This window comes from Strix aluco, chromosome 21, assembly GCF_031877795.1.
Source record: "Strix aluco isolate bStrAlu1 chromosome 21, bStrAlu1.hap1, whole genome shotgun sequence".
NCBI classification, from domain to species: domain Eukaryota; kingdom Metazoa; phylum Chordata; class Aves; order Strigiformes; family Strigidae; genus Strix; species Strix aluco.
Genome location: NC_133951.1, coordinates 13,345,660 through 13,369,520, shown reverse-complemented (window position 1 = coordinate 13,369,520; position 23,861 = coordinate 13,345,660). Strand labels below are relative to the sequence as shown.

The 23,861-nt window shown below is 54.7% G+C and overlaps 1 protein-coding gene across 3 annotated transcripts in view; it reads left to right on the top strand.

The window, feature by feature from the left end:
* Positions 1-19,263, top strand: part of SLC39A11 (solute carrier family 39 member 11) — a 95,851-nt gene extending 76,588 nt beyond the window's left edge. For all 3 annotated transcript variants that reach the window (XM_074847074.1, XM_074847073.1, XM_074847072.1), the window contains exons 8-10: positions 17,705-17,803; positions 18,734-18,892; positions 19,050-19,263. In XM_074847074.1, the coding sequence (XP_074703175.1) occupies positions 17,705-17,803; positions 18,734-18,892; positions 19,050-19,128 (337 nt within the window). In that variant the 3' untranslated portion in view covers positions 19,129-19,263. The remainder of the gene's footprint in view (positions 1-17,704; positions 17,804-18,733; positions 18,893-19,049) is intronic.
* The last annotated feature ends 4,598 nt before the right edge of the window (positions 19,264-23,861 follow it).

Sequence of the window (23,861 nt, the reverse complement as noted above, 5' to 3'; positions counted from 1 at the left end):
CCCCCTCCATCAGAGGCTCTTCCTTTGAGAATCATCACGAGGGGCTGGTTATCCCCCTCCCCATCCCACCCATCATCGTGCTGTTGCCTTGGTGTGATGACTGGATTTGGGGGGAGCAGAGGGGGGGTCCTTGGTGGGGGGGAGCGGCGATGCAGGAGCCTGGTTCTGCTTCTTGCCCCTTACAAATCCTCCCTGTGCTCTTCGCTTTCTGAAAGGCAGCTTGTAATCATGCTGTATGCCAGCACGCAAAAGCCAAATCCATTTTCTTACAGCGCGTAGCTTTTTCTTGTGAATTTTTCTCTGTCAGAGAGGAATTCACTATAAAATTAATTTCCTTGGTCAGAATTGTGGGAACTCCTGAACATACCTGCGTTATACCGCAGAGTGAACAGAAAACTACCGTAAAAAGCTTGTGCCAGCAATTTTGCTTTTAAGAAAAAGAGAGAGGAGAAAGGTTTGGGAATGTCTTCAAGGACAAGGAGGGGGACAGAGGGCAAGGGCCTGCCAGGGGACGAGTGGTGAAAGCAGGACGGTTTCTGTGACTGGTCTCATCTGCGTGGTGAGCGGTGCCGGGGCCTGGACGGCTTCCTCGGCTGGCTAATTTGGGGAGGAAAAGGGAATCTGTTGTTAACTTTGAACAGTCTGGATTTTCTCTTGCCAATCCCTCTCTGGCTGATCTGCTCCACTGTAAGGAATCTCAGCGCCGTGGTTCCAGCAGATAGGATATTCCCTGCGTCACCGGCTGGCAGCGCAGGCAGCGAGCGGGTGATTCACTGGCTGATATTCCTGGTTTTCCTGTGGCCGAGCTGCTTTCCAGCTGGGGCGTGAAGCCTGTGCACTAGGGGTGCTCTCCCAGTGGAAATAATCTTTGAGTGCTGGTTCCCTCTCGAGCGCGGGTACACGGGTCTCTCGCCGCAGTCTCCGTGTTACGTATGGTGGCTGCGTGGGTGTAATCTCTGAGTATTTCATTTTGCAGCCTCAGTAGTATTTTTATGTCATTTGTGTGTATAATTAAAAAATTATTCAGGCTGGAAAATCAAACCTGTAGCTACTGGGAGATGCTCTTTTCTCCCTGCTCTGGCTCTGCTGCCCTCACTGTCCCTCTCATGGCCCTTTGTGGTTTGGTTCAGGCTTCCTCCCCGTCATGGGACGTGAGCACCGCGGTGCCTGGCTGCAGCCAGTCTGCAGGGCTGGAGCATCCCCCGAGGACGGGGGTCCTGGGGGCACAGGGGTCCCCGGGGATGAAGCTGCTCTCTGTTCTCACGTGACACAGCACGGGAGCTGCGGGGCCACGGGGTGCTGCGGCGTTAACTCGGTAAGAAAGCAGCTTTTGTCACGGCACGAGGCTAAGTCCGGTCACAAGGGACAGTTTGTGCCAGAAATTAAAATATAAAAAAAAAAAAGATAACTTCTCTTGTGGCGGTGTTTGCAGGTCCTGGGTAATCGGTGAGGTCTATGTTTGGCAGAGGGATCGTTTAATTTTAATTTCAGCCAGTGCTGCAAGCTGTCCCCAGGCCGGGGCCGGAGCTCCTGCCCGCGTGTGGGCTATGCCTGCAGCCTCTCGGGCTTCCCACGGGCTTCCCGTGGCACCGTGCTGAGGTGACGGGCAACTCCTGCCTTGTCTGTAAAGAGCTCCTCTCCTCTGCCACACGTTTGCTGTGCTCGTTCCACTAAATACATCCCTGTGTGATGGCTTGAACAGCCGAGCCTGGTGCCCCGTCCTCATGTATCTGTTACATTCTGCATTTTTGTTGCTGGCTCGTGTCTGTGCTCCAGGCACCTTCCCCATGCTGCTGGCAGGGACGGGGCAGAGCTGCTTCTCTACTTCTTCCATCAAAACCAGGAGATGAATTAGGACAGTGCGGACCTGACTTCCACCAGTGGAATAGGCTGCCCAGGGAGGGAGTGGAGTCCCCATCCCTGGGTGTGTTTAAGGGTGGTTTGGATGAGCTGTTGGGGGATGTGGGTAGGGGAGAACTTTGTAGAGTCGGGCTGATGGTTGGACTCGATGATCCCAAGGGGCTTTTCCAACCTGAATGATTCTGTGATTCTGTGACTGCTACAGGGAATAACTTGGCTGGTTGTAGGCAAGAAATATCTGCAAGTCTGACTCGAACTGAAAAGCCAAAATAAAGCATGGATGGGATTTTACTGCTCTCCTCCTCTTCAAAAGGGCATCGTGCATTTTTATTTTTACCTCCACTGCTGTTACAGGAGTGGAAAGCTCATGTCCTGGCTGGTGGCCAGGAAAGCAGAGATACCCGGGATGACCTGCAGGCTCTGGGCTCGCAGTCCCACACGGGTGGTTTCGGCAGAGCAAGAGCCGTGGCCGAGCTGTCCCCATCCCCATCCCCATCCCCGGTTGCTGCTCCTCTCCCGTCTGACACTAGGTGGTAACATCCATGTTCCTACCAGCCTGTTCTCAGCAGATTTGGGGCTGATTCGTGGGCTCGCACGGCTGTAGGGCAAGCCCTGGAGCTAGCGGGACTCCCAAATGTGGCTTTTTTGCTGGCAAAATGCCTGGCAGAGGGCTGCTCTTTCAGATGTGAGAGAACGTTCAACTAAGTGAAACCGATATCAAGTTAAATGCAGTAAATTACTTTGAACAGACGAAATATATAAAGGACTGGAAGTTTGAAAAATGAAGTGAAATGTTTTGTTAAGCCATGGGTGGTCTGGGCACCGGGTCCTCCTAGGCTATGGCGGGTGCAAATAATTTAGAGAGGTTAAAAATGGTGTAGGCAAAGTTTTGGCAAACCTCTGCCTCAGGTTGAAGCCGAGTACGATTAGGGGTGGGGGGCCGGGGGCTGCTGCTCCTGGTTGTGGGGGCTCTGTTCACGGCGATGAGGGCAGCTCTCCCTGCGTGCCTGGGGAGAGGTTCTTGGGGTTCACATGGATCCCCTTGAGCAGCTGTAGCAGTTTTTGGGGGTGAGCGGGAGCCAGGGGAACCCCTCGGCACTCAGGTGGGGAGCAGAGGCGTCTCCCCGCTGGGGGCATCACCCCCTCAGCACCCCCTTTTCCTGGGCACAGCAGTGTTGGCACTGGGACCCTCCTGGATGAGGTGGACCTGCACCCAGCGAGCTTTCCCCAAACTCCTCGGGGCAGGGACAGATTCTTTCTCCCCTTCAGCAACCCCCAAATCCCACCCAAGAGTTTGTTGCATCCTCGTCTGCAAGCTGCAGGTAACGTTTTGTCCAGGGTCTGAGCCCTGCTCACCGCGGGTGCGAGGAAGGGGGGGAAGTGCACGTTTTTGTGAGTGTAATGTTTAAGTCAGGCTTGCCCTTCCCCAGAACACCTCGGCTTGCAAAGTGCTTTTTGTGCTGACGGACCATCACATCGTGGCACCGGAGCTCCCACCAGCGTCCCACCTGTCCCGGCTATCTCCGAATGAAAGCTCCTCTTTAGGGCAGCTGGAGAGCGGGTGCGAGTGTGGAAGTGATGTAAACAGATATATTTATTTTTTTTCTTCCCCCCAGTGATGATGGTGATGTTTCCTCCACCGCAGCACAATGGTTCCCATTCATCAGCCCTTTTGCTGGGAATGCTGGCCTTGTTTTGATCTGTTGTGCCCACAGATTGTTTCCTGTCCAGCTTTGGTAAAACAGACAGAAAAGAGGCTTCGAGTTGACAGGCAGACTTTGACTATGGCTTGGAAAATATTATTTCATGGGACAGCCTGTGCCTCCCACGCTGTGTGTCTCAGGCTGGGGGAAAAAAAAAAAAAAAAAAAAAAAAAAGGCTTGATTAATGTACGGAGATTGAAACCAGGCAAAAATTTTATACTGTGTTTTCTTTGAATGAATGGAAATCATTGTGGTCTGAGAGACAGCAGAAGACACACTGGGTTTTTCTCTCGTTCACACACATGCAATCTCTGTTGCTTATGAATAGATCCACAGTGGAGCTAATGAAGAGGTTGCTCGTGTAGGATCAAAATGTGGGGTCGAATCCCGACCTCTTTATCAGATCAAGGCCGTGCACAGAAACACCTGATGGAAAAAACCCACCTATTGATGGGAGGGAGGTGGGGCTGCACGGGGATTTCCACATTTCCCTGGGATCCCTGACAAATGCTGCTCCTGCCCGGGGTGCTGCCACAGGATACAAAACAAAACTGTTGGAAGATGCTTATTAAGCACCTTTTAATTAGCTTCTCCCAAAGGTAGATGTTTATGACTGAGAGTTAAGGAGCGGGGTACATTTCTCGAGGGCCTTTCTTTTGTGAATGGCGGGGATGGTACCAGGGTGGGTTTTCACCAGGGCTGGTGCTCTGGAAAGAAGGTGGGCTGGAAGGGTTTGGTGAGCCACAAACCAGGACTGTGGCTCCTTGGCTGCTGCATTTCTCACTGCGGCTAACAAAACTCCGCAGTGGTGGCTGAAGAGATGGAGAGGAGGCTTCTGCCAGCGGCGACAGCATCTTCCCAACAGAAGTCTTGGATGCAGATGTCCCAGCCCCCACATGCAAATGTACAGATTGGCTTTAAGAGAAGAAATGCACGATTTAGGCAGAAGAGGAGGTCTCGGTGCTGGATGAAATGAGGCTGTGTGGATGTTGGGAAAGCGCTCTCCTCTGTCACTGGGCGGGAAAGCCAGGGCTTCGGTTCAGCAGCGAGGGGACGGACACCCCACACTCACCCTGCCGTAGCAGCAGAGCTGATGCACGTGTGCTCCTCCTGCCAAAGCCTTCTAGTTCTCTTTTTGCCCATCAGAAAATGGTATTTTGTTGTAAAAAATGGGTATTACACCTCTTCTAGGACACTAGGAAAAGGAAGTGGGTGCCTGGGAAGCAAAGTGAGGTGGGCTTGAGGCGCTTCCCCCCCACCTCTGGAGATGTTTGCAGGGCTGTGCTGGATCAGGCAGCGCCTCTGCCTGCGCTTCCCCCTCCTGAGGCCTTTCCCAGCATCCCAACCATCTTGGATGTTGTTCCCCCGTTCCCGTTTGAAGCCTTAGCAGATGCTGCAGGACTGCTTTGACGCGCTTGGTTTGTGGTGTAGGTGAGATCTCACGAAGCCACCCCTGGTACAAGGCTAAACGGAGGCTGGCCATGGCCCGTGGTGCAGCCTCCCTTCTCGCTCCTTATCCTCGATAAACAAACTTACACCACTGACAGACACAAGCCAGACTGGCCATGATGTCTTGGCTTCATCCTGTATCCAAAAAAAATATTCCTGTGTGAATAATGAAATCAGCGTGTCACCAAACACAACAGCACGTCCAGCCTCTCCCGGAGCAGCTCCAGAGCTACCGATGGCTCCTGTCATCTCACATGGTCGGGTCTGTGGGATGGGTAAAAGAAACGTGGTAGGAAAGCTGTGTGGCCTTCAGTGGTTTTGTTGAGCTGCCTTCAAAGCTACCAGATATTTTCCTCACCAATCCTGCAGTGCCTGGATAGTCTGTCATCCTGCAGACCCACCTGCTCCCCATTTTGGTGCAGTGCTGGTGAGTTAAATCCGGAGTCTTATGGCGCTTTGCTGCTCAGTCCCTGATGGGGAGAGATGCGGGCAGGGAGTAGGATCTTGTTTTCCAATCTGAATCAGAGGCAGAGTGCAAACGTTTTCCTGGTCCTCCAAAAACGTGGTAGCTCGGTTTGGTCACAACAATCTGGGTTGCTGGAGACTGGGTTCAGGGTGAACTTAAATTTGTGATTTGTGCAGGAGACTTCCCCAATGTCAAGCAGGTCTCTGGGCTCCAGCAAGGTCCCTCACCTGCCTGCAGTGCTGTGGGTGCCCTGGGTGCTGGGAAGGTGCTTGTGTCCCACCGTTGAGCGGACACGGGGGAGCCGCGCTGAGCCCCCCAGCAAAGGGAACCCATTTTGGATCGGCAGCTGCCGTCGGGCGGGGCTCCAGCCGGGAGAGCGGCTCCTCGGTCGTTCTTGGCAGCAAACTGCATCTTGAATGGTTTATCTTGGCCTCGCGGCCTGGGGCTGCCTCCTGCCAGGCTGGGGAGGTTGAGGTGGGTCCAATCCCCCATCCTCATGCACCAGCACGGGGAGGATGCTTTTTGGAGGATTATTTTTGCTCTTTGAGTCTTGCAACCAGGGGCTTGGCTGGCCGGGGGTGGTTTTCCATCGCACAGCTGTGTTCGGGGGCAGCTGCTCTTCCCGATTGTCCGAGGTCGCTCTTGGCAGACGATGCTGCTGGAGATGCCGAGGAGGGAATTGCGGAGCGGGGCTGTGTCCCGTAGAGGTGCTGGGCAGGGGGTGAGGGAGATGGGGAACATCTCCCAAAAGCAGCCAAGCTGCAGGAGATGGAGGGCTGCTAGAGAAAACGGGTGCTTTGTGCTTTCCTGAAATTCGGAAACCAAAATTCAAGGCGCTCACAGTCAGTGGCTCAGCAGGGGAAACCTGCCCGAAGCGGTGCAGCCCGTGGTGGAGCCAGGCTGAGTGGAATCCCTCAGGCTCTGTGGCTTGTGTCTGCATGTCGGAGGCTCCTTCGCCACATTGGTGCTGGCAGGTTTAGTGGCAATGCTCGTTCTTCTTCGCTTGCCTGTCCCTTGTCCGAGACGGGTGGGTTGAAAGCCTGTGGCAGCCCAGCCTCCGCTGGGCCCCAGTTTCTGGAGCTGGATGGGTGCTGCAGCTTTTATTTATTGCCCCAGGTTGGAGGAGGAGAAGACCTCCCAAGTCAGCGGGGAGGTCTCCAAAGCCTGGCTGGGAGCGGGGCTGCTGGCTGCGAATCCCTCGCTGGCTGTTCGCGTTTACATCACCATTTGTATAAATAGTCTCCCCTCCTCTTCTCTCTCACTTCTTACTTATCCTTTACTCAAGTGTCTAGACCGAGGAGGGTTTTTGGTTGATTTGTAATACTTATGAGAGACAGCTGGCCTCCCAAACAACATCTGGCTCCACGGAAAGTCTGTGTAATGGTTGCTTTCTTCTCTTTCTGCGGTGACCACTGCGTCTGCGGATACAACCTGAAGGACAGGGGATGCCAGAGCAGCTCCCACGTGGAGCTTCTCACCTCCCTGAGAGAGAGCTCATGGGGAGCTCCCCAAGCCGTTCCTCAGTGTGCTGTTGGCCAACTGAATGGTTTCTGGCCAAGCTGGGTGGGAGAGGAGAAGGTTTCAGCCCTGCGTTTGCAAGAACCCACGAGCCGCAGCTGCTGAATGAGTTGTAATGCTTCCCCAGGGGCACGGCTCGCCCTGCACCCTATGTTGGGGGGGTGAGGCACCCCTGGTTTTCAGTACAACCACCTTGGGTGTCTGCCTCACCCCAGGAGAGCGGCTGGGGAGGCTGCCCTGAGCTGGGGAGGACCACGGAGGGGCCCTGGGGCTCTCTGTGGCAGCCCGGGCTGGGCGTGATGCTCTGGCTGGAGGACGGGTAGCGATGTGGGTGCTGCGGAGGATGGTCAGTCAGGAGGTGAGCTGGGGCCAGGCTGCACAAGCACTCGCCCTTGAACCTGGCCCCTGCTCCCACGGGATGACGTGTTGGGCACCGCTCCCTCCCCAGCCCCAAAAGCCAAAAACTGGCAATCACATGTTCTCCAAGACCCTATTGCAAAGGTCTCTCCTGCCCTGCTTTGATCTGTAAAGTGCACCCGTCCAGTTCCTGTTCACCTTAAAATAAAAGAAAAAGGGCAAAGAAAAAAACAGAGAAAGAAAAAACCATTATCCCTGTTTATCTTACCAAGATAATGCCAAACAAAGCTCACTTTGAACACCAGGTTCATCTTTGCAGCCCCAGTGGCCTGTTCCCTCTCTTTAGCAGCCTGGTTTAAAAATAAACCCTCTGAGGAGGGGAAGCAATTTGAATGAAGACATTGTTACTGTACACGATGCAATAATAGGGCCTTTTATAGCTACAGCTGTTAGTAAATTGTTTAGTTCCAGGTTTTCGGGCTGCATAAAGGAGCTGCTCTGGTGCTTTCACGCTTCTCCCCCGGCGTCTTTTAACAGCGATGCTGCAGGAGATGGAAGAGGAGAAAACCATTTCAGTACTTTTAATTTTGCTTTTAGCTAATGATCCCCATCGGGATGCAAATGTGGACGCACGGGAATCGTTTGCGAGCCCCTCGATAAAACCCTGCCACGGCAGTGAGCTCTGCTCGCGCGGCGGCGGGCTGGGAACAAGAGGGATGCTGAGCTCCATCACCGTGTTACTGCAGGCACCCGGGAGAGGATGAGTAAAATACATACATATTTATCTATACATATCTGGGCTTTGATTCCCTTCAGGTTCTTTTCACCCCCGAGCAGGGAGGAAGAACAGTGTCTTTATTAACTACACTCATCCTTCTTCCCTTGCCTTGCTGGAGGCTTTTGTTTCCTGTGAGCAATGGGAGCTGTGTGTGCTGGTGGCTGCCTGGATATGGAGGACAAGGCAAAAAAAAAACCTAAAAAATCCCCCCCAAACCATTCCCCCACCCCAGCATATTATTTGCACTGAGATTTCCAGGGCATGTAAAATAATTTTCTGTGCGAAACGTGCTTGCAATTTGAAGATTCATACAAAAAGGAGAGCGCTGGCGTTTTCGCATGAAGCTATAAACATTAATTGGCAGGTATTATTGGGAATTTTTATAGGTGGGCCATAATCCCAGCCCTGCTTTTAGACCACCCAGCTTCTGTGTGTGTTTAATTTTTGAAAAAATATTTTAATAACCTTTATAAGGTTCTGTATCTCCCTCCAGCTCTAGCCCTCCCCGAGATCAATGCAGCCACATCGTTAAATCCCACTTTATTTATGGGTGTGCCTGTATGAATATGTAAAAATTTAAATTATCTGCAGCCTGACGCTGTTTAAAATAGAGTTAACGAGGTCTCACATGAGGGTCTTCTTAAGGTGTTTAAAAATAGGTGCTTGTGACTTGTAGGGTCTTGACCAAAACCTCCTGGTGATGGTTGGAGCTGGAAGGTGCTGCCTGCGGCTCCTCAGTGGCTGCCGGCAAAGGATGTTGTTGGTTTCTGCTCAAAACTGGAGCAATTTCCATCCAAGCCACCACCTTTGGGAGCTGGCTCTGACGAGGTGCGAGCTCTCACCTGTCCCCGCAGACTCTTTTTATGGTCGTTGCTGTTCTGCTTGTTTGGTGGGATTTACAGGGTGCCTTGGAGCTGGGTGGCTATGGGGCTCGGGGGTGGCCACTAACGATGCTGAGCTTTTCTCCGAATGCGCTTCTGAAAAAGGAAAAATGTTGTGAATAACAGCAGTGGTGGGGTCCTGCAGCTCTGCCTGCTGCTTTTCAGTGCTGCCTTCCTGTCCTTGTTGTAGGAACGGGGAAACTGAGGCAGGGGCGGGTGCTTGTCATGGGGGCTGAGCCTGTCCCAGGGCTCACCCACCCGTCTGCAGCCAGAGCATCGTCCCACCTTGGGCTGGGTCCCCAGCTCCCCCCAAGACTGGGCAGAGCTGGGGACCACCCGCCGGCTGCCTGGGAATATTTGGGTCTTGTGCTGGTCCCTCTCTTTGGACAGGAATTTAACCCGAGTAAATACAACGGGGAGTTGATGCTGAGAAGGGGAAGTGATGTCTTCATCCATTTACAAATATCTGTCAATTTTTCAGCTAGGTAGACCATAACTGTGCAAACAGAAATTTGTCTGGGCAATGTCTCCTGCTTTTCCTTACGTGCTGTGAGGAGGAAGCGGCAGGACAAGGGCGATGGCTCCCGGCTTGTGTCTCCTGCAAAGGGGGTTTTGCAGGGAGCGACTCCAGGGCTCGGTCACGTCTTCTGCTCGTTTTGCAGATACCAGCCTTGGAGAGCCAGAGCTGGGCGAGGTTGGGTGACACTGGTTGGATCCTGCGCTCGCAGGTCGCGTTCACACTCTTATCTGGCAGCGGGAGAAAGCGCCGGGGCTCCCCGAGCTTTTCCTGCTGCGCAGCTGAGGTCAAAATGTGGCGAAAGAGAGAAGAGAGCAGGAGCGTGAGGAGCTCATGAAACGTGTCTTTGTGCTTCCTAGATCAGGGGAGATGTGAACTTTTACCCTGTGCGTGAGTCTGACTCATAAATCAAACAGTTACATAAATAACCGGGCAGATAAGAATAAAGATTTTAAAACCCCAGAGGAATAAATAGTCCCTAGACAACGGGACCCCTCCGTGCGATCTGGCAGGGTCCGCCGGCTGGCCGCAGTTCCTATCGCTTATCACCTGCCCCGGCTGCTGTTGAGGCTTTGAACTTGCTCTTGCCAGCAGCCGCTGGCATTGGGGCATGGCTGGACTCGTGGGGGTGTCTGGACTCGTGTCCTTTTGGCTGAGCCCCCCCGGCTTTGCTGGGATGGGGAGGAGATGCCTCATGGGGCATCCAAGCCCGGGCTGGCAGCACCTGGTACCCGGAGCGATGACCCTCGCTCACACCCTGTATCTCATGGGATGTTCTTGCACCCTTAGCCAGCTGCCTCCGAGGGCTTGCCCACCTTTGTGTGCCAGTCCCATTTCCTCGGCTAATTAAGCTGTAATGATAATGACTTGCTCAGGGAGGGTTTAGAGGGTCAGTCCTCCCCAGGGAGCACAGGAGGATGCAGTGACCACAAGATGCAGCAGGAGCTGAGCTTTGTGTTTGCTGTCAGTTGAAGTGGGATTGGGGAGGGGAGGTGGGAAAGAGCCTGAGTGCTCGTGCGAGTCTAACAGACGCGTGTGCCACGGGCAGGACGCAGAGCACGCCGACGCGCGGCAGGTTGGGAAAGGAAAGCAAAAAAAAGCCCTGTGTGTTTTAGCTGAGTGATGTAACCTGAAGATGGAACCAGCTCAGACACGTGGATGTGTTTGGATGCTTCGTGCATGGACCTGTCCCCATCCCCCTCGCCTTAGTGCGCAGGATGAGGATGGCCGGTGGCACGGGGGCTACCCCGTCCTGCCAGCCCAAGCCCTGCCTGAGCTGAGGTTCGCTGGGGAGGGGAGGTGGATGGCAGCCCTGTCCCAGGCTGGCCTGGCACTGCTGGGGATTTCTGTCGGGAAAGCTGGAGAATTTCTTGCTCTTCAGCTAAAGTTCACGTCCCGGTTGCCGCAGTCAGAGGGGAGAGCAGGTTTTATGACTTTGAACTTAGCTTATGTGCCTTTGGGATAAATTAAGGGTAAAATTTCCTAAAATTGTAAATGTTTACTGCGTGTGGATCCAGAGCGGTGTATATTTAAGGCTGGCAGAGGGCCAGGTGAGCAGATGTGACACAGACCGGGCGGCACGCTGCTTAGAGCCGGAGCGAGTGAATGGGAAGAGGGAGGGAAGGGGTAGGAAAAGGTATGGAAGGGGCTGCTGAGGAGCAGCTCTGAAAGGGCCGAGTGCTGGGGCAGCAGGTGTTGTTTCCCTTGAGATGTGTCTATGCATGGCTCTAGCAGAGACCCGACATGAGCACAAAAGCGAGTGTGCTGAGACCAGGGTGTGGAGGCAGTAAGGGAGGAGGCTGGGGAGGGAGCAGATCTGGGGCTATAAACGTGACATCTTTGGATCTGGTTTTAGCCAAAAGCATCTGGCACTTAGGAAGACTGTCAAGCTGTGTCTAAAAAGCTGCTCGTTCATGAGCGTGACCTGGAAACGTGGGTGCTGAGGGCAGGGCTGGGCCTGAGGACACCTCGCATGGTGAGTGTGGCCAGCAGGGACAGGGAAGGGATCTGACCCCTGTGCTCGGCACTGGTGAGGCCGCCCCTCGATGAGTGGGTTCAGTTTTGGGCCCCTCACTCCAAAAAGGCCATTGAATGACTCGAGCGTGTCCAGAGAAGGGCAACGGAGCTGGTGCAGGGTCTGGAGCACAGGTCTGATGGGGAGCGGCTGAGGGAACTGGGGGGGTTTAGTCTGGAGAAGAGGAGGCTGAGGGGAGACCTCCTGGCCCTCTCCAACTCCCTGAAAGGAGGGTGCAGAGAGGGGGGATGAGTCTCTTGAGCCAAGGAACCAGCGCCAGGACCAGAGGGAATGGCCTCAAGCTGCGCCAGGGCAGGGTCAGACTGGCTCTTAGGAAGGATTTCTTTGCAGAAGGGGTTGTTGGGCGTTGGAATGGGCTGCCCAGGGCAGGGGGGGAGTCCCCATCCCTGGAGGGGTTGAAGAGTCGGGTTGACCCAGCGCTGAGGGATCTGGTGGAGTTGGGAACGGTCAGGATGAGGTTCCTGGTTGGACTGGAGGAGCTTCAAGGGCTTTTCCAACCCAGATGATTCTGTGATTCTGTGATTCTCCATTCCTGGGAGCAGTCTGGCGGAGCAGCTTCTGCCCAGGCTACGTAACCCTCAAACCCGTGCCCCTTTCATCGTCTGCTTTTGTGGTTCTCATTGGAGATGTGTATCCGTGCAACCATCCAGCCCATTCCTGACTCCCGATCTCTGCAGCTCTTCCCCTGGTTTGTGTCCCAAATTCTTCCCTGCTGCTTCTCCTCTTCCCTTTTTCCTTCCAGATGCACTGGTTGTCTTTGGTGCCGTTTGGAAAGCACCTTGCTTGCCGCACGGTTTGGGTGGAGGTTCTGCTGTCGACTTCCAAATGAGAACAGGGTGCCTGTTTTTGTCGGATTTCATTCACATGTAATTTCCAATCTGTCCGTGTGTCCGTGTAACTTGAAAATTGTACAGTGGCTCCCAGCCTGGTCGTTTCTTTGTCAGTGGGGAGGAGAGCTGAGGGCTCTCAGGCTCAAGGCATCGTGCGATGGGCAGCACATGCTGCATCCCCTGCCCAGGGTGGGGGTACACCCTGCATCCCCTGCCTGATATGGGGGTACACCCTGCATCCTGTGCCCAGGATAGGGGTACACCCTGCATCCCCTGCCTGATATGGGGGTAAACCCTGCACCCCCTGCCCAGAATGGGGGTACACCCTGCATCCCCTGCCCAGGATGGGTTCCCATGTTGTTCCATGCATTTCTGCGTCACTGTGGGTGATGGGGCTGGTGGCTGCACTCAGGAGGAGGCACGGTAGGTTTGTATCCACTTTTTTTTTTTTTTTTTAATGGTTTTGAGTGTTTGAGATGAAAGATCCTGCATTATCAAAGGGCAAATCTGCACGAGTACCATCCTCCCACCTGCTTTTTCAGGTTTGGCCATTAAAACACAGAGCACCTAAAGCAACGGAGTCACCAGAGCCCCGTGTGCCCGTGGATGGGACTCAGGGTGGGCGCGTGGTCCAGCGGGCGCCGGGGCTGGCGGAGGGGACGGCTCCCACCCCGCTCCCCCCAGCAGCTCCCCGGCCGTCTCCTCGCGTGAGAGCCTCCCGTGACGCCGGGGCAGAGCGTGCCGGCAGCTGTGTTTAACAGGTAGGGCAGGTATGGGGAAACGCCGAGGGCCCCGCGCTCGCCGCAGAGCTCCTTCCCACCTGCGAGTCCTGATCAAACACCTCGACGGGCGGCCCGAGTGGGAGCCATGATGTAATCTTGGGAACCCAAAACAATCGGCCCTTTCATGGCAAGACGATAACAATCAAAACAGTATGTAAGGGCCTGCCATGCAAGAATACACATGCACATTATACACTGGAGGGAATTGAAAGCCGTAGTGAAAAGGGGCTTGTTAAGAATATGTAGCCTGCTTTCATAATCAGTTTGTAAAAGAATAGGCCCTTGAAAACAAGGGTTTAGGCTTATAGAAGGCTTTCTGTGCCTTGACCTTGCAAATATGCAGAGATGCCAACTTTTTTTTGAAAGTGAACTTGGAGTCTCCCAGCGTGGTGCCATAGCAGTTGGCAGGCGAGCTGGGGGTAGGAGGTCCAGCCCCGGTATGTTCCCGGGGGACACGAAGTCTTTCTCTCTTGCCACGAGGAGCTGGTCCTTGGTGGAGTTCCACCAGCATGCCGTGGTTTTTTACCTTTTCTTCCTTAAAACTGCAGCACTGGGCTCTGCTGCGGAAGAGGATCAGCCAACGCAAGGGCGGACCCATCCCAGCAGCGCTGGCTCTCTGCAGAGCTCACGTGTAGACGGCACGTGTCCGAATGGCATTTCTGTTCCCAGATCGAGGAGGTTATGGAGGACATCGCTGTCACCACCACCATCTTACAAACGGGGAAGCTGAGGCAGAGAGCTGGGAAAGGTAACGTGTCCAATGCACGTTGGCTCCTTGATCCTCGATGCTTCCAAGGACACCTGAGTCTGTTGTGCCCAAATGGAGGAGACACCCAAGTGACATTCCCACGCTGGCCAAGGTGCCGGTGGCAGAGCCGGTAACGGCGCACACGCATCCCTGGGTGGAGTCCTGTGTGGCTTCCCCTGGGCTGCTCTTTCTTTAGATGTGTAGGCTGGGGATGAGCCACAGGTTATCCTCCTCATCTGCAAAATGTCTTCTAGCTGGACACAGGTGGCCCATCAGACCAGATGGGAGCTGCTTCTAACACCTCTCTATCATTTATTCCCCACTTTTCTCGCTTGAGAGACTTAGAGAGAACGTCTCTAAACATTTCATCCTGATGATTGTCCCTCTGGCTGCGCTGGCTCATCTCCCCGCCGCCATCTCCTCTGTGTCCCGTAGCTCGCTGGGGGCACTCAGAGGTTTGGCTCCCCTGAGCCAGGCTGCTCCAGTCTGTCTTTGTGCATCTGTTTTACAATGTGTTTCTTTGCAGTCGGGGGAAGCCTTCCAAGAATCCCCACCTATTTCCGTAATAAGGACGCCTTTGTTTTCCCCATACACAATGCAGCTTTGATTCAGTTGCTTTCTCACCAACCGTGTTGCCGTCAGCTCGACACGGGAGCTACAGAGAAGGTGTGAGGTGTGCACGGCTCGGCGGCCAAGGGGGAGAGGAATGTCCCCTGGGATGGTTTTATTTCACAGCTGAGGCATCGGAGGTAAATCTTCTTCGCTTTAGCACCTGGATATCTCTGGAGATGCTGTGTGGGGCAAACAGAGGTGGTCCCTGAGCAGCGAGTGGACGTACCCTTCGTGCAGTGAACCCAGGCAGAGCAAAGAGCAAGGCTTATGTGTTCTAGCCTCCACGTTGTCACACAGTTGTCCTCATCCTGATGGCATTAGAGTCCCCGGGAAAGGCTCAAAAGGCCCCAAAGTCCAAGAAGAGTTCAGGCAGAACTGCGGTGGGAGGAAACGTTGAAGGAACGACTGGTCCTAGGGATGGGCGAGCAGGCACAGTGTGGGTACACGGCGGGGAGCGGAGGCCAGGAGATGACATGGGGACCTTCTCGGCCTGTGGCTGAGCCCAGAAGGGCCTTTCTGCCCCGCAGATGTCCCAAAGCAGGAGCAAGAAGCCCCACGTGCAGGGACGCCTGTGGCCAGGCGCTGGGGCTCTGGTGGCCTTTGCCTCTTGCCACACCGCATGCTTTGCGTGCCCGCGCCCGACCCCTGCCCCACACAGCGTGACGCCGACCCCCACGTTTCTTGGGAAAACAGGTTAAAATCTTGATCTGGGAGGGGCCATGCATGGCTGCCTCCCCACCGAGGGCTGGGAGAAGTGGGTGGCCTGGCCCCAGCAGGTCCCTGTTGGTGTTGAGGATGCTGTGACCCACCGTGCACGGCGGCACGTTGCTCGCCACGGTGCGTGCGTGCCGTGGCACATGGCACGTTGCTCGCTGTAGCCCATTGCTTGTGGTACTCGCCGAGCCGGCTGCAGCCCCATCCCCAGCACGTGCCAGACCTGCTGGGCAACCAGCGCTGCTGGGGAGGTGGCCCAAGCCATAGAGCCGGGGCCAGTTCTTGCTTTTGGGGAGCCCTGATGGGTTTTACTGGGGGTGTGCGTGGGGGAGAGAGGACGAGGAGAGCAGGGGCAAACCCACCCGTCTGGGCTTCTCCTCCTGGATCCTTCCTGGGTTGAATTCCCCTTCCTCCTGCCCCTTGGGACTTTCTCTCCCCCAGGGCTGCTGCAGGGCGAGGGGTCAGCGCGGGGTTCCCTCCTCCCAGCAGGACTGGGGGTGAGGGGGGGGCTCGCCACCCTTCCTGTACAGACCCCTCCATTCACACCTCCCTCTCCCACCCCATTAATTTGTTGTGGTCAGGGCCAGTAATAGCTGCTTTGTGCAAAGGCGAGGGAAGGAGGAAAAAAAACCCAGCGCACAGACAGCGGCTCCAGTGTTTTCTAAAAGGGATGTTTTTCCCCCTCCGTTCTCTCTCTCTTTCCCTTGAATAATGTTTTTGATTGTAATAGCCTGTCCTGGTTAGGGAAACCCACAGCCTCTCCCCCTTCCCCTCCCCTCTTCTGTAAACCCTGGTAGAAGTTTAAACAACCCAGAGAGATTTTTCTCACCAGTCTTATTTTACTAATAGGAAACAAGTGTTTAAAGCAGCAAAGGGAGCTTTCAGCTGCTGGCAAAGGAATAACTGACCTTGCAGAGCAGTGCTGGGGTCCCGCTCGGAGCCGTGGGCTGGGGCAGGTCACAGCCTGGCACCTCACTGTTGGGGCTTTGAGCCCCCCCAGGGACAGCCACGCTCTCGGTGTCCCCTCAGGGACGGGCCATGGCCAGCTCCACCAGTATGGACCAGCAAAACCACGACGGGAGAAATGCTCCAGCTGTGGAACGAGTCACGGTTCGCTGTGGTGGAGCTGCTAAGCCTAAGGAGCCTACCCCATAAAAAACGAGCCCTGTTTGGTTTGGTGCTTGTGATGCCCTCGAGTGAAGGAGAAAACTCCATATCCCAATTTCCTGGTTTTCACCAAAAATCCCAAACTCCCGCTGAGCTGGAAGGGACCCTGGAGCAGAGGGGAAGGACCGTTCCCAAGGCTGGAGCAAATCCCGGCGGAGGGTGGGTGATGGTGTGGGTGGGAGTGCTGGGGTGAGGTGCTGCTGCACGGGGCTGGGGTGCAGCTGCCCCCGGCGCAGAAGGTCTGACAGACCCTCCCACGGCAAATCCCTCTTTCCTGGCTGTTCGAGGAGCTGTTTCCCTTTTGGACAAGCTCCGGGTGATGTGGTGGTCCCACTGTGTGGGAGAGGCTTGGGCAGGCACAGGGTGCTCTGAAGGTGGGTGCTGAAAGGGCTGTTGGGGCCAAGTGTGGGAGGGGAAGGGGCAAGCGAGGAGAAACCTCACCTAATCCTCTGCCCTTGAACGTCCCTTCAAACCTCTCCCGTCCGTCCTGGAGTTGTCAGCTCCAGGAGCTGTGTTTGCTGCCGCTGGGGACGTGGGGCTTTACTCGGAGCGGTTCAAGTTCACCGTGGCTCCTGCCTAACCCCCTTTATCAGGCTTTTTATCTCTTGTGCCTGGAGAAATGGTCCTCACAGCGGCCTGCCTCCTCCTGTGCCACTTCACTGATGGACAGAGAAGCTCTCCCCTCCAGCTGGTTTTAGCTCTGGAAGTCCAAGTGCCGCCTTTCCGTAGGACAGAGGGGGGAAAAAGAGAGAAAAAAAGCAAAATCCTGTGGCTAAAATATACACCTTCTCTTCTGACAAGCTGTAAGGCTCGTGCAGGAGTGGTTATGGTTAAGGACAGTGGTTATGGGAGAGGCACTTGGGGCCTGTCTGGCAAAGCCCTCCCGGGAGGGAGGAACCCCGACCCTTTTGGGGGACCCACGAGCCTGGAGCTCCCCCAAACACCAGGGCCCAGGGATGCTGCGGCTCTTGGGAAGCCTCGAGTCAGAAATGCCTTGTGTGGCCTCCCCGGCCAGGTCTCTTCTCCTCGTCTGGTCCCTGTCACTCCCAGGGCTGGTGCTGAAGCTGATTAAATGCTGCAGAGCTCTTTGAAGATGAAGTTTGCTGTGTTCATGTTAAATATTAGCATGACTCGCCCCAGGGCGAGCTGCTCTTCCATTCAAAAGGCCTATCTTGAATAATGTCTTTTTTCTTTTTCCCAGCTCACAGCAGCCGACCCCAGGCTGTGCTTTCCACTTCATATATTTTTTTTAGTTTTATTTTTTGGTGTGCTTTTTTGTGTGGATAGGAACCTAGCGATCGGGATTGGGATCCAGAATTTCCCGGAGGGCCTGGCCGTCAGCCTGCCTTTGCGCGGCGCTGGATTTTCAACGTGGAAAGCGTTCTGGTAAGCCGAGCTCCTCTTCAGCCGTGGAGGCAAGAGCCCTCTGGCAGCAGCTCTGGACGAGCGGGTGCCTATAGATTTCCTCCCCATATCTGTTTGTGTTGCTCTGTCACGGAGCTGCATGATCCCAGTGGGTCACCCCATCCTGCTTCAGCTGCCTGCTGAGTGCCCAGATCCTGCACTAAAGAAGTTTGGGGTTTTTTTTTTTACAGGTTGGGGTTTTTTTTAATTTGTTTCATTTTTTTCTCTCACTTTGCTCTGGGCTGGATTTCAAACCCACTTTTTATTTTTTCTTTTCCCGGAGGTGAAAAAGCCAAGGGCATGAACCCTGCGAGCGCAGGGCCGCGTTCCTGCCCGTGCACGTGCGCTCGGCCGGGTGATGGATGGGAGGGCAGGGGGGCGGCTTGGAAACGGCTCTCGCCAAAGCTTTGTTTTCTTTTCCTCCCACCCACCTCCAATTCAGTAAGCACAGCCAGTGCTGGGACTTGCACCGGGATTGCTGCTGCCGGGAAGGGAGTTCCCATGGTCTGGAGAGTTAAACTAGTCCTAGAGGGAAAGAAAACGAGGGGGAAGAGCACAATTTCATCCTTGTTGAGGCTGTGGCCACATGTCCTCTTTGGGATTGAGCTACGCCGGTTGGAAGTGTTTCCTCTGTGACCCATTCCTGCCCATGAGCTGGATCCCCAAATCTCACAGAGCTTTTGGGGGAAGGAATCGGATCGTGCCTTAATTCCCTTCCTGAAAAAATCACCTTCCTTGCCTGTTTAAAATAATCCAGGTGGCTTGTCCTAGTGTGGCTGGGTGGCCAGCCTCCTCCTGGCCATGGTGGCCTTAGGGAAGACCATGGGGATGGGGAGGTGCAGAGGGAGGGAGGGGGGCTGTGCCACCCCTCGGGCCGCATCCCCGGTGGCTTTTAGTCTCGGTCTTTCATAGGTACGGGCAGCTGAGCGGCATGGTGGAGCCCTTAGCCGGCGTCTTCGGTGCCTTTGCCGTGGTGGTGGCAGAGCCTCTCCTCCCCTACGCCTTGGGCTTCGCGGCCGGAGCGATGGTCTACGTGGTGATGGACGATATTATCCCCGAGGCACAGACCAGGTGAGAGCCCTCGGGGAGCACCGCTAAAGGCAGACGGACACGGCGGGAAGCGCAGAGGACCCCAGAAGATCCTTTCCCTTGCGTGGATGAGATGGAAAGCAACGCTTCCCTCATCCCGGCTCCCAGGAGCTCACGCCCTCCCCTTTTCTCCCTGCAGTGGCAACGGGAAGCTGGCGTCCTGGACCTCGATACTGGGATTTGTGGTGATGATGTCCCTGGACGTTGGGCTCGGGTAGGGCAGCGCGCCGCTCCCCGGGAGAAGCCTTCAGAGCCACTTGTGCAGCGGCGTTTGGAACTGGACACGCGTTATCCTCTGGACTTTTTTTGTATATATATTTTTTTGGATCTGGTTTGGTGTTGATTTCCTATAATTTTATATCTCTTCCTTCCCTCCAACGTCATGTCGATGGTTTTCAAAGCACAAATACAGGTGGTTCCTCGCGGGTCCTGTTTCCTTTCGCCACCAGATTTTCTTTTCCTCTCAGGAGGGTCGTTGGACGACGCGTTGGCTGGGCTGCAGGTCACCCTGTCCTTTCCCTTCCGCGCTGGGCTGGTTTCTCTGAGTCAGGTCACTCTGGGTTTTGATCATTTTTGTTCTGTAGAAGATTAGAAATTCACTGTCGCGTGTTTAAGCTGGTCTGTGGTGAAGTACCAAGGCATTTGAATGGAGTAAACTCCTTACAGAGTCTCGATTTCCACAGTTTTTTCGGAAGGCAGGTGGAAGGCGTTAGGGCTGAGGTAACACGTACAGCACCCTGTGGGATCGCAGGTCTCGCGCATCCTGCTGGTCCTGGGGAATGTCTTAGGGTATTAGTTTTGATGGATGCAAATAGTCCAGGCAAATAAAAATGAATTTTCTTGGGATCTCTGTAAGAGAGAAATGTCATTTTTTCCTAAATTTATCTCGTAAGTGGGGCATTGATGCAGTGCGTTGTGTTCAATACCCCGAGGTTTTCTCTGAAAAAAAAAAAACGGGGAAGAATAATTTTTGTGTTTTCTGGCATGTACTCTTTGCAAAGGCAAGGTGCAGTCACACGTGTTGTGGTTGACGTGCTGCCTGACTGGTGGCCAGCCGGCTGCGTTGCCCCGTGGGCCTGGCGCTGGGTCTGGCTTTGCCAAGCGATTGCTGGTTTACGGCTGCTGGTTCCACTGGTTGTAACTCCCCGAAGAGCCAACGCGGGTTCTTCCCAGCCGTGGCCCTGGGCGCTCTTCACCCCGCAGAAGAGCTCGGAGCTGAGTCAGGACCTGAATGTGCCAGGAGCTCTCGTCTTCCTGAGCAGCATCAGGATGAAATAATTCATCAGGGTGAATTAATTATCCTACCTGAAGAGCCAGAAACATGCACCGTGTACCTGCCTCTTCACCCTCTGCTTTCCCAGCATCTCTTGTTGAACAGCTGTGTCTGAGCAGGCAGGATTAGGCCTTTCTAGGCTGAGGAGCGAGCCCTGCCCGTCCCTCCCCGTGCCTGGAGCGAGGAGCGAAACGCTGAAGCTGGAAGGATGCTGTAAACCTCACCTCCCTCTTCCCCAAGGATGCTTCTGTCTTCAGTAATGAGGGGTTCGTTAGACCCTTCAGTGGGAATAACTGGATCACCTGGCTGCCACCAGCATCCTGGGGAGCGGGGCTACGAGTGGGGGGTCACTGGCCACCACTCGGTCCTGCCGGAGGAGCTGCAGGAGGGGCAGCCAGAGGGAACAGGCTGGAATAAACTTAAGCTAGAGCCATGCAGTTTTGTTTGGTTCTTTTTTTTTTTTCTTTTCTTTGGTTGGATTTCATTTGTACTTCATTTGTGTGTCACGCTGGATGATACAAAACTACTGTTTGCCAATGGATTTGACCTTTTAACTGTGATTGGTTTCAATAAATGGGAAATTCAGAGTTTGCGATGATTTATTTTAATGCCATGAAGACGTGCCTTTGCTTCTCCTCCCTCCATTCTGCTGTTTCTTTCCTCCAGATTAATTGTTCCTGGCTTGTCAAAGGTGCAGCTTCTCAACCAGGAAGGCAGCCTCTTTGGGAAGGGAAAAAAGGGAAAAAATAGCCGAGGAAAGGCCATTTTGCCTCATCCAGGTATCTCGTGAGTGTGTTTTAGTGTTCACTGGATTTACTGCAGCCGACCTGCTCGTCCCCAGGTCCAACACCTGACACTGGTCATGCCTTATGACTCAGAAAAAAGCAACTGCAAGAAATCCCCAGGGGAAAAACGCAGCTCTGCCTGCACCCACCTGGGGTCGTCGCACACGGGGGTGTGTGCACCTGCGCACACACGTGTAGGTGCCGTCGCTGGTGGGGCTCGGCCCTGTGGAGGGGTGTGAGAACATCCTGCAGCCCCAGGATGAGCCCTGGGGGTGATGTTGGTTTGGGGGAGCAGCACGACAGTCCTGGGGGACGGGGATGGGAAGGGGGACCCGACCTTCGCTGGGATCCGTGGGGCTGCGGGGATGAGCCGGGTCTCTCTGGTCATGGGGGAAATTCGGGGTTATGGCCCCCAGTGGGAAAAGCAGGGGGGTGTCAGGACCCTTTTTTTAAAACCAACAGGTGAGAGCTGGTTTTAAAAAACCTTCCTGCTTTTAAAAAAACTTTCCTGTCCCAGGGAGGGACAGGGAAGGGACCTGCCCAGTGCCTCCTTCCCAGTGCCACCAGTGGAGAGGCTGGGTGATCTCCCACTGCTCCCCACCTCCTTCCCAGACACACTAGAAGTGTTTGTAAAGTTTTTAGCTCTCTGTTTCCAGCCAAAAGCCTTTGTGTGAAACTTAAAAACCTCCGGGGTGTCCACGGGTTGGGATTTCTCGCAGGCTGTTGGTGATATTTTCTTACTTGATTTCTGGCGTGTGGTGTAAGTTGGTACAAAAAAACATATTATACTTTTAAAGGCAGCCTTGTAATCAGTTTGCTGCGAGATAATATCACATAAAACATTTAATGCTGCTTAGATGTAGCCAGCCGAGATAATTATGTACATTGGACCCGTAGGAAGCGAGTGGGGAGGGTGATGCAGAAAGCACATACGAAAATCCTTCTTTTCTGTTTGTACCCTGGAGGTAAATGAAATTATATATCTATTCCTTGGTCTGATTGAAAAGCTGGCTGGGGGCCAGGCCTGAAATTACCCGTGGAAACAACAGCTGTCAATGAAAAGGTGGAGTTGGGAGCAAAGGCGATATAAACACGCAGCCAAACCCTGCAAAATGGAGACGGGCTCTGTTCCTCGGCCACGAGGAGCCGGCTCTCGCCCAGACACCGGGCTGGAGGGGAAAGAGAGGACAGTTATCCCGTGGTTGGAGCTGGGTTTTGGGAGACCGGGCTGTTCTTGGCCCCAAACCCTTGCCTGTGTGTGCTGGGGTGCAGCCAGGGCTCTGTCCCCCCAGGGGGGTGCTCTGGCAGCGGTGTGGATCCCCCCCACCCTGTCCCAGGCAGCACCCGCTGACCCCCTTGGTGAAGCTCTCCTGTGCCTCTGTGAAATGGGGAGCAGCCCCCGGCCCGCAGCACACAAGGGTGTACGCTCGGGGAGAGCCCAGCGCCGGGGGGTTCTGTCTTTCCAGCCTTTTGATGGGGGGCAGTCAGCCTTCGGAGGGGCGCAGCCACGCCAGAACCCGTTTGAAATGTCCTTTGAGCCCCTTTCCAAGCGTAATATCAAATTGTACTATCAAAGCTGGTGATTTCTCCTAATTTCTTAATTTAGGACAAATTTCTCAGTAGCTTCACACATACAAAAACTTCAGATTCTTGGGTTTTATCTTTAAGCGGTGATAACTTTTTGCATTGGTTGCAGGAAAACTGAAATTGTGACTCCCCTCCATCCGGAAGCCTCAAACCTCCAAAGGTGAAGTGAAAAGTCTTTTCCCAAACAGCGCTCGTATCCGCTTTTGCGATGGGCTTTAAACATAACCCCAAACCCCGGCGTAAGTTTGTGGCCTCCTTGCTGATGTTTTTGTAGATGTTTTGGGGTTTTGCAAGCCCTGCTAATGACGGAGGGTGACCTGAGCGTTTAGCTGAGAACTGGAAAAGCCCCCAACTCCTCACAGCCCCGGAGGTGGCTACGTTTGGCAGCAGGCGAAGCCCGGCGGCGGTTCGGTGCTGCATGTGCAAGCACGTGTGCCCGGGTGCGGAGCTGGCGCTCGGAGAGCCTCGCCAAGAAAAGTTCCTACGAAAAAGCCCAGCAATGCAGTACCAGGTGTATTTTGCTGCTTTTTCTTGTGATTTTTTTTTTTTTCCTTTCAGAGGCTGAACCATCAAGATGCTTCCCTGCAGTGGGCACGGTACCCAGTTAATGGCTGGTGAGAAAAGGGTGGAGGAGCCCACGGGGAAACTCCTCTGCGGAGCAAAGAGCTGCCTGGGATGAGCCTCGGGTTGTGCTTATGACTAAGTGGTGGATGGAGAAGCTGCTGAGAGCTCGGCTGTATGGCACCGTACCCGTGTTTGCCGGGGGATTAGGGCTTTGAGAGGGGATTATTTGGGGCTATGAGTGTGTAATGCAAAGCGTTGGGCTTCTCCCTTTGGCGATGCGGCTGCTCCATCCCACCCGGAGCGCAGTCCCCTTTGCTTGGGGCAAATCCCACCTTACTCCCTGCCTCCACGTGATGCCAGGCAGCTCCTGGCATGTGCCAGGGTGGCACGTGGCGGGCGCAGAGGTTGGCACCACGGCACGATGCTTGCTTGGCTGCTGCTTTTCCCTCCCCAGCAGCTCCTTCTCCCTGCCCGGCTCGGCTCGCTCCCGGCTGGGACAATGCGGTGAAGGGCCACGGTTACGGTTGTGCAACCGGGGCAGGGAAATCGCTCCTCTCCCCACGCCACCGTGACACGGGTCACGTCGCCCGGTGCGCAGCGCCGTGAGTCAGGGAGCAGGAATGGGCGGGTGGGCCCTCCACGGGTGCTGGGCGCTCGCCGGCCCGCGCCGGGGTGCTGGGGAAGGCGAAGGCGGCTGCGGTTTGCAGGGCTGGGCGGGGACAGAAAAACCCCAAGCGAGGGC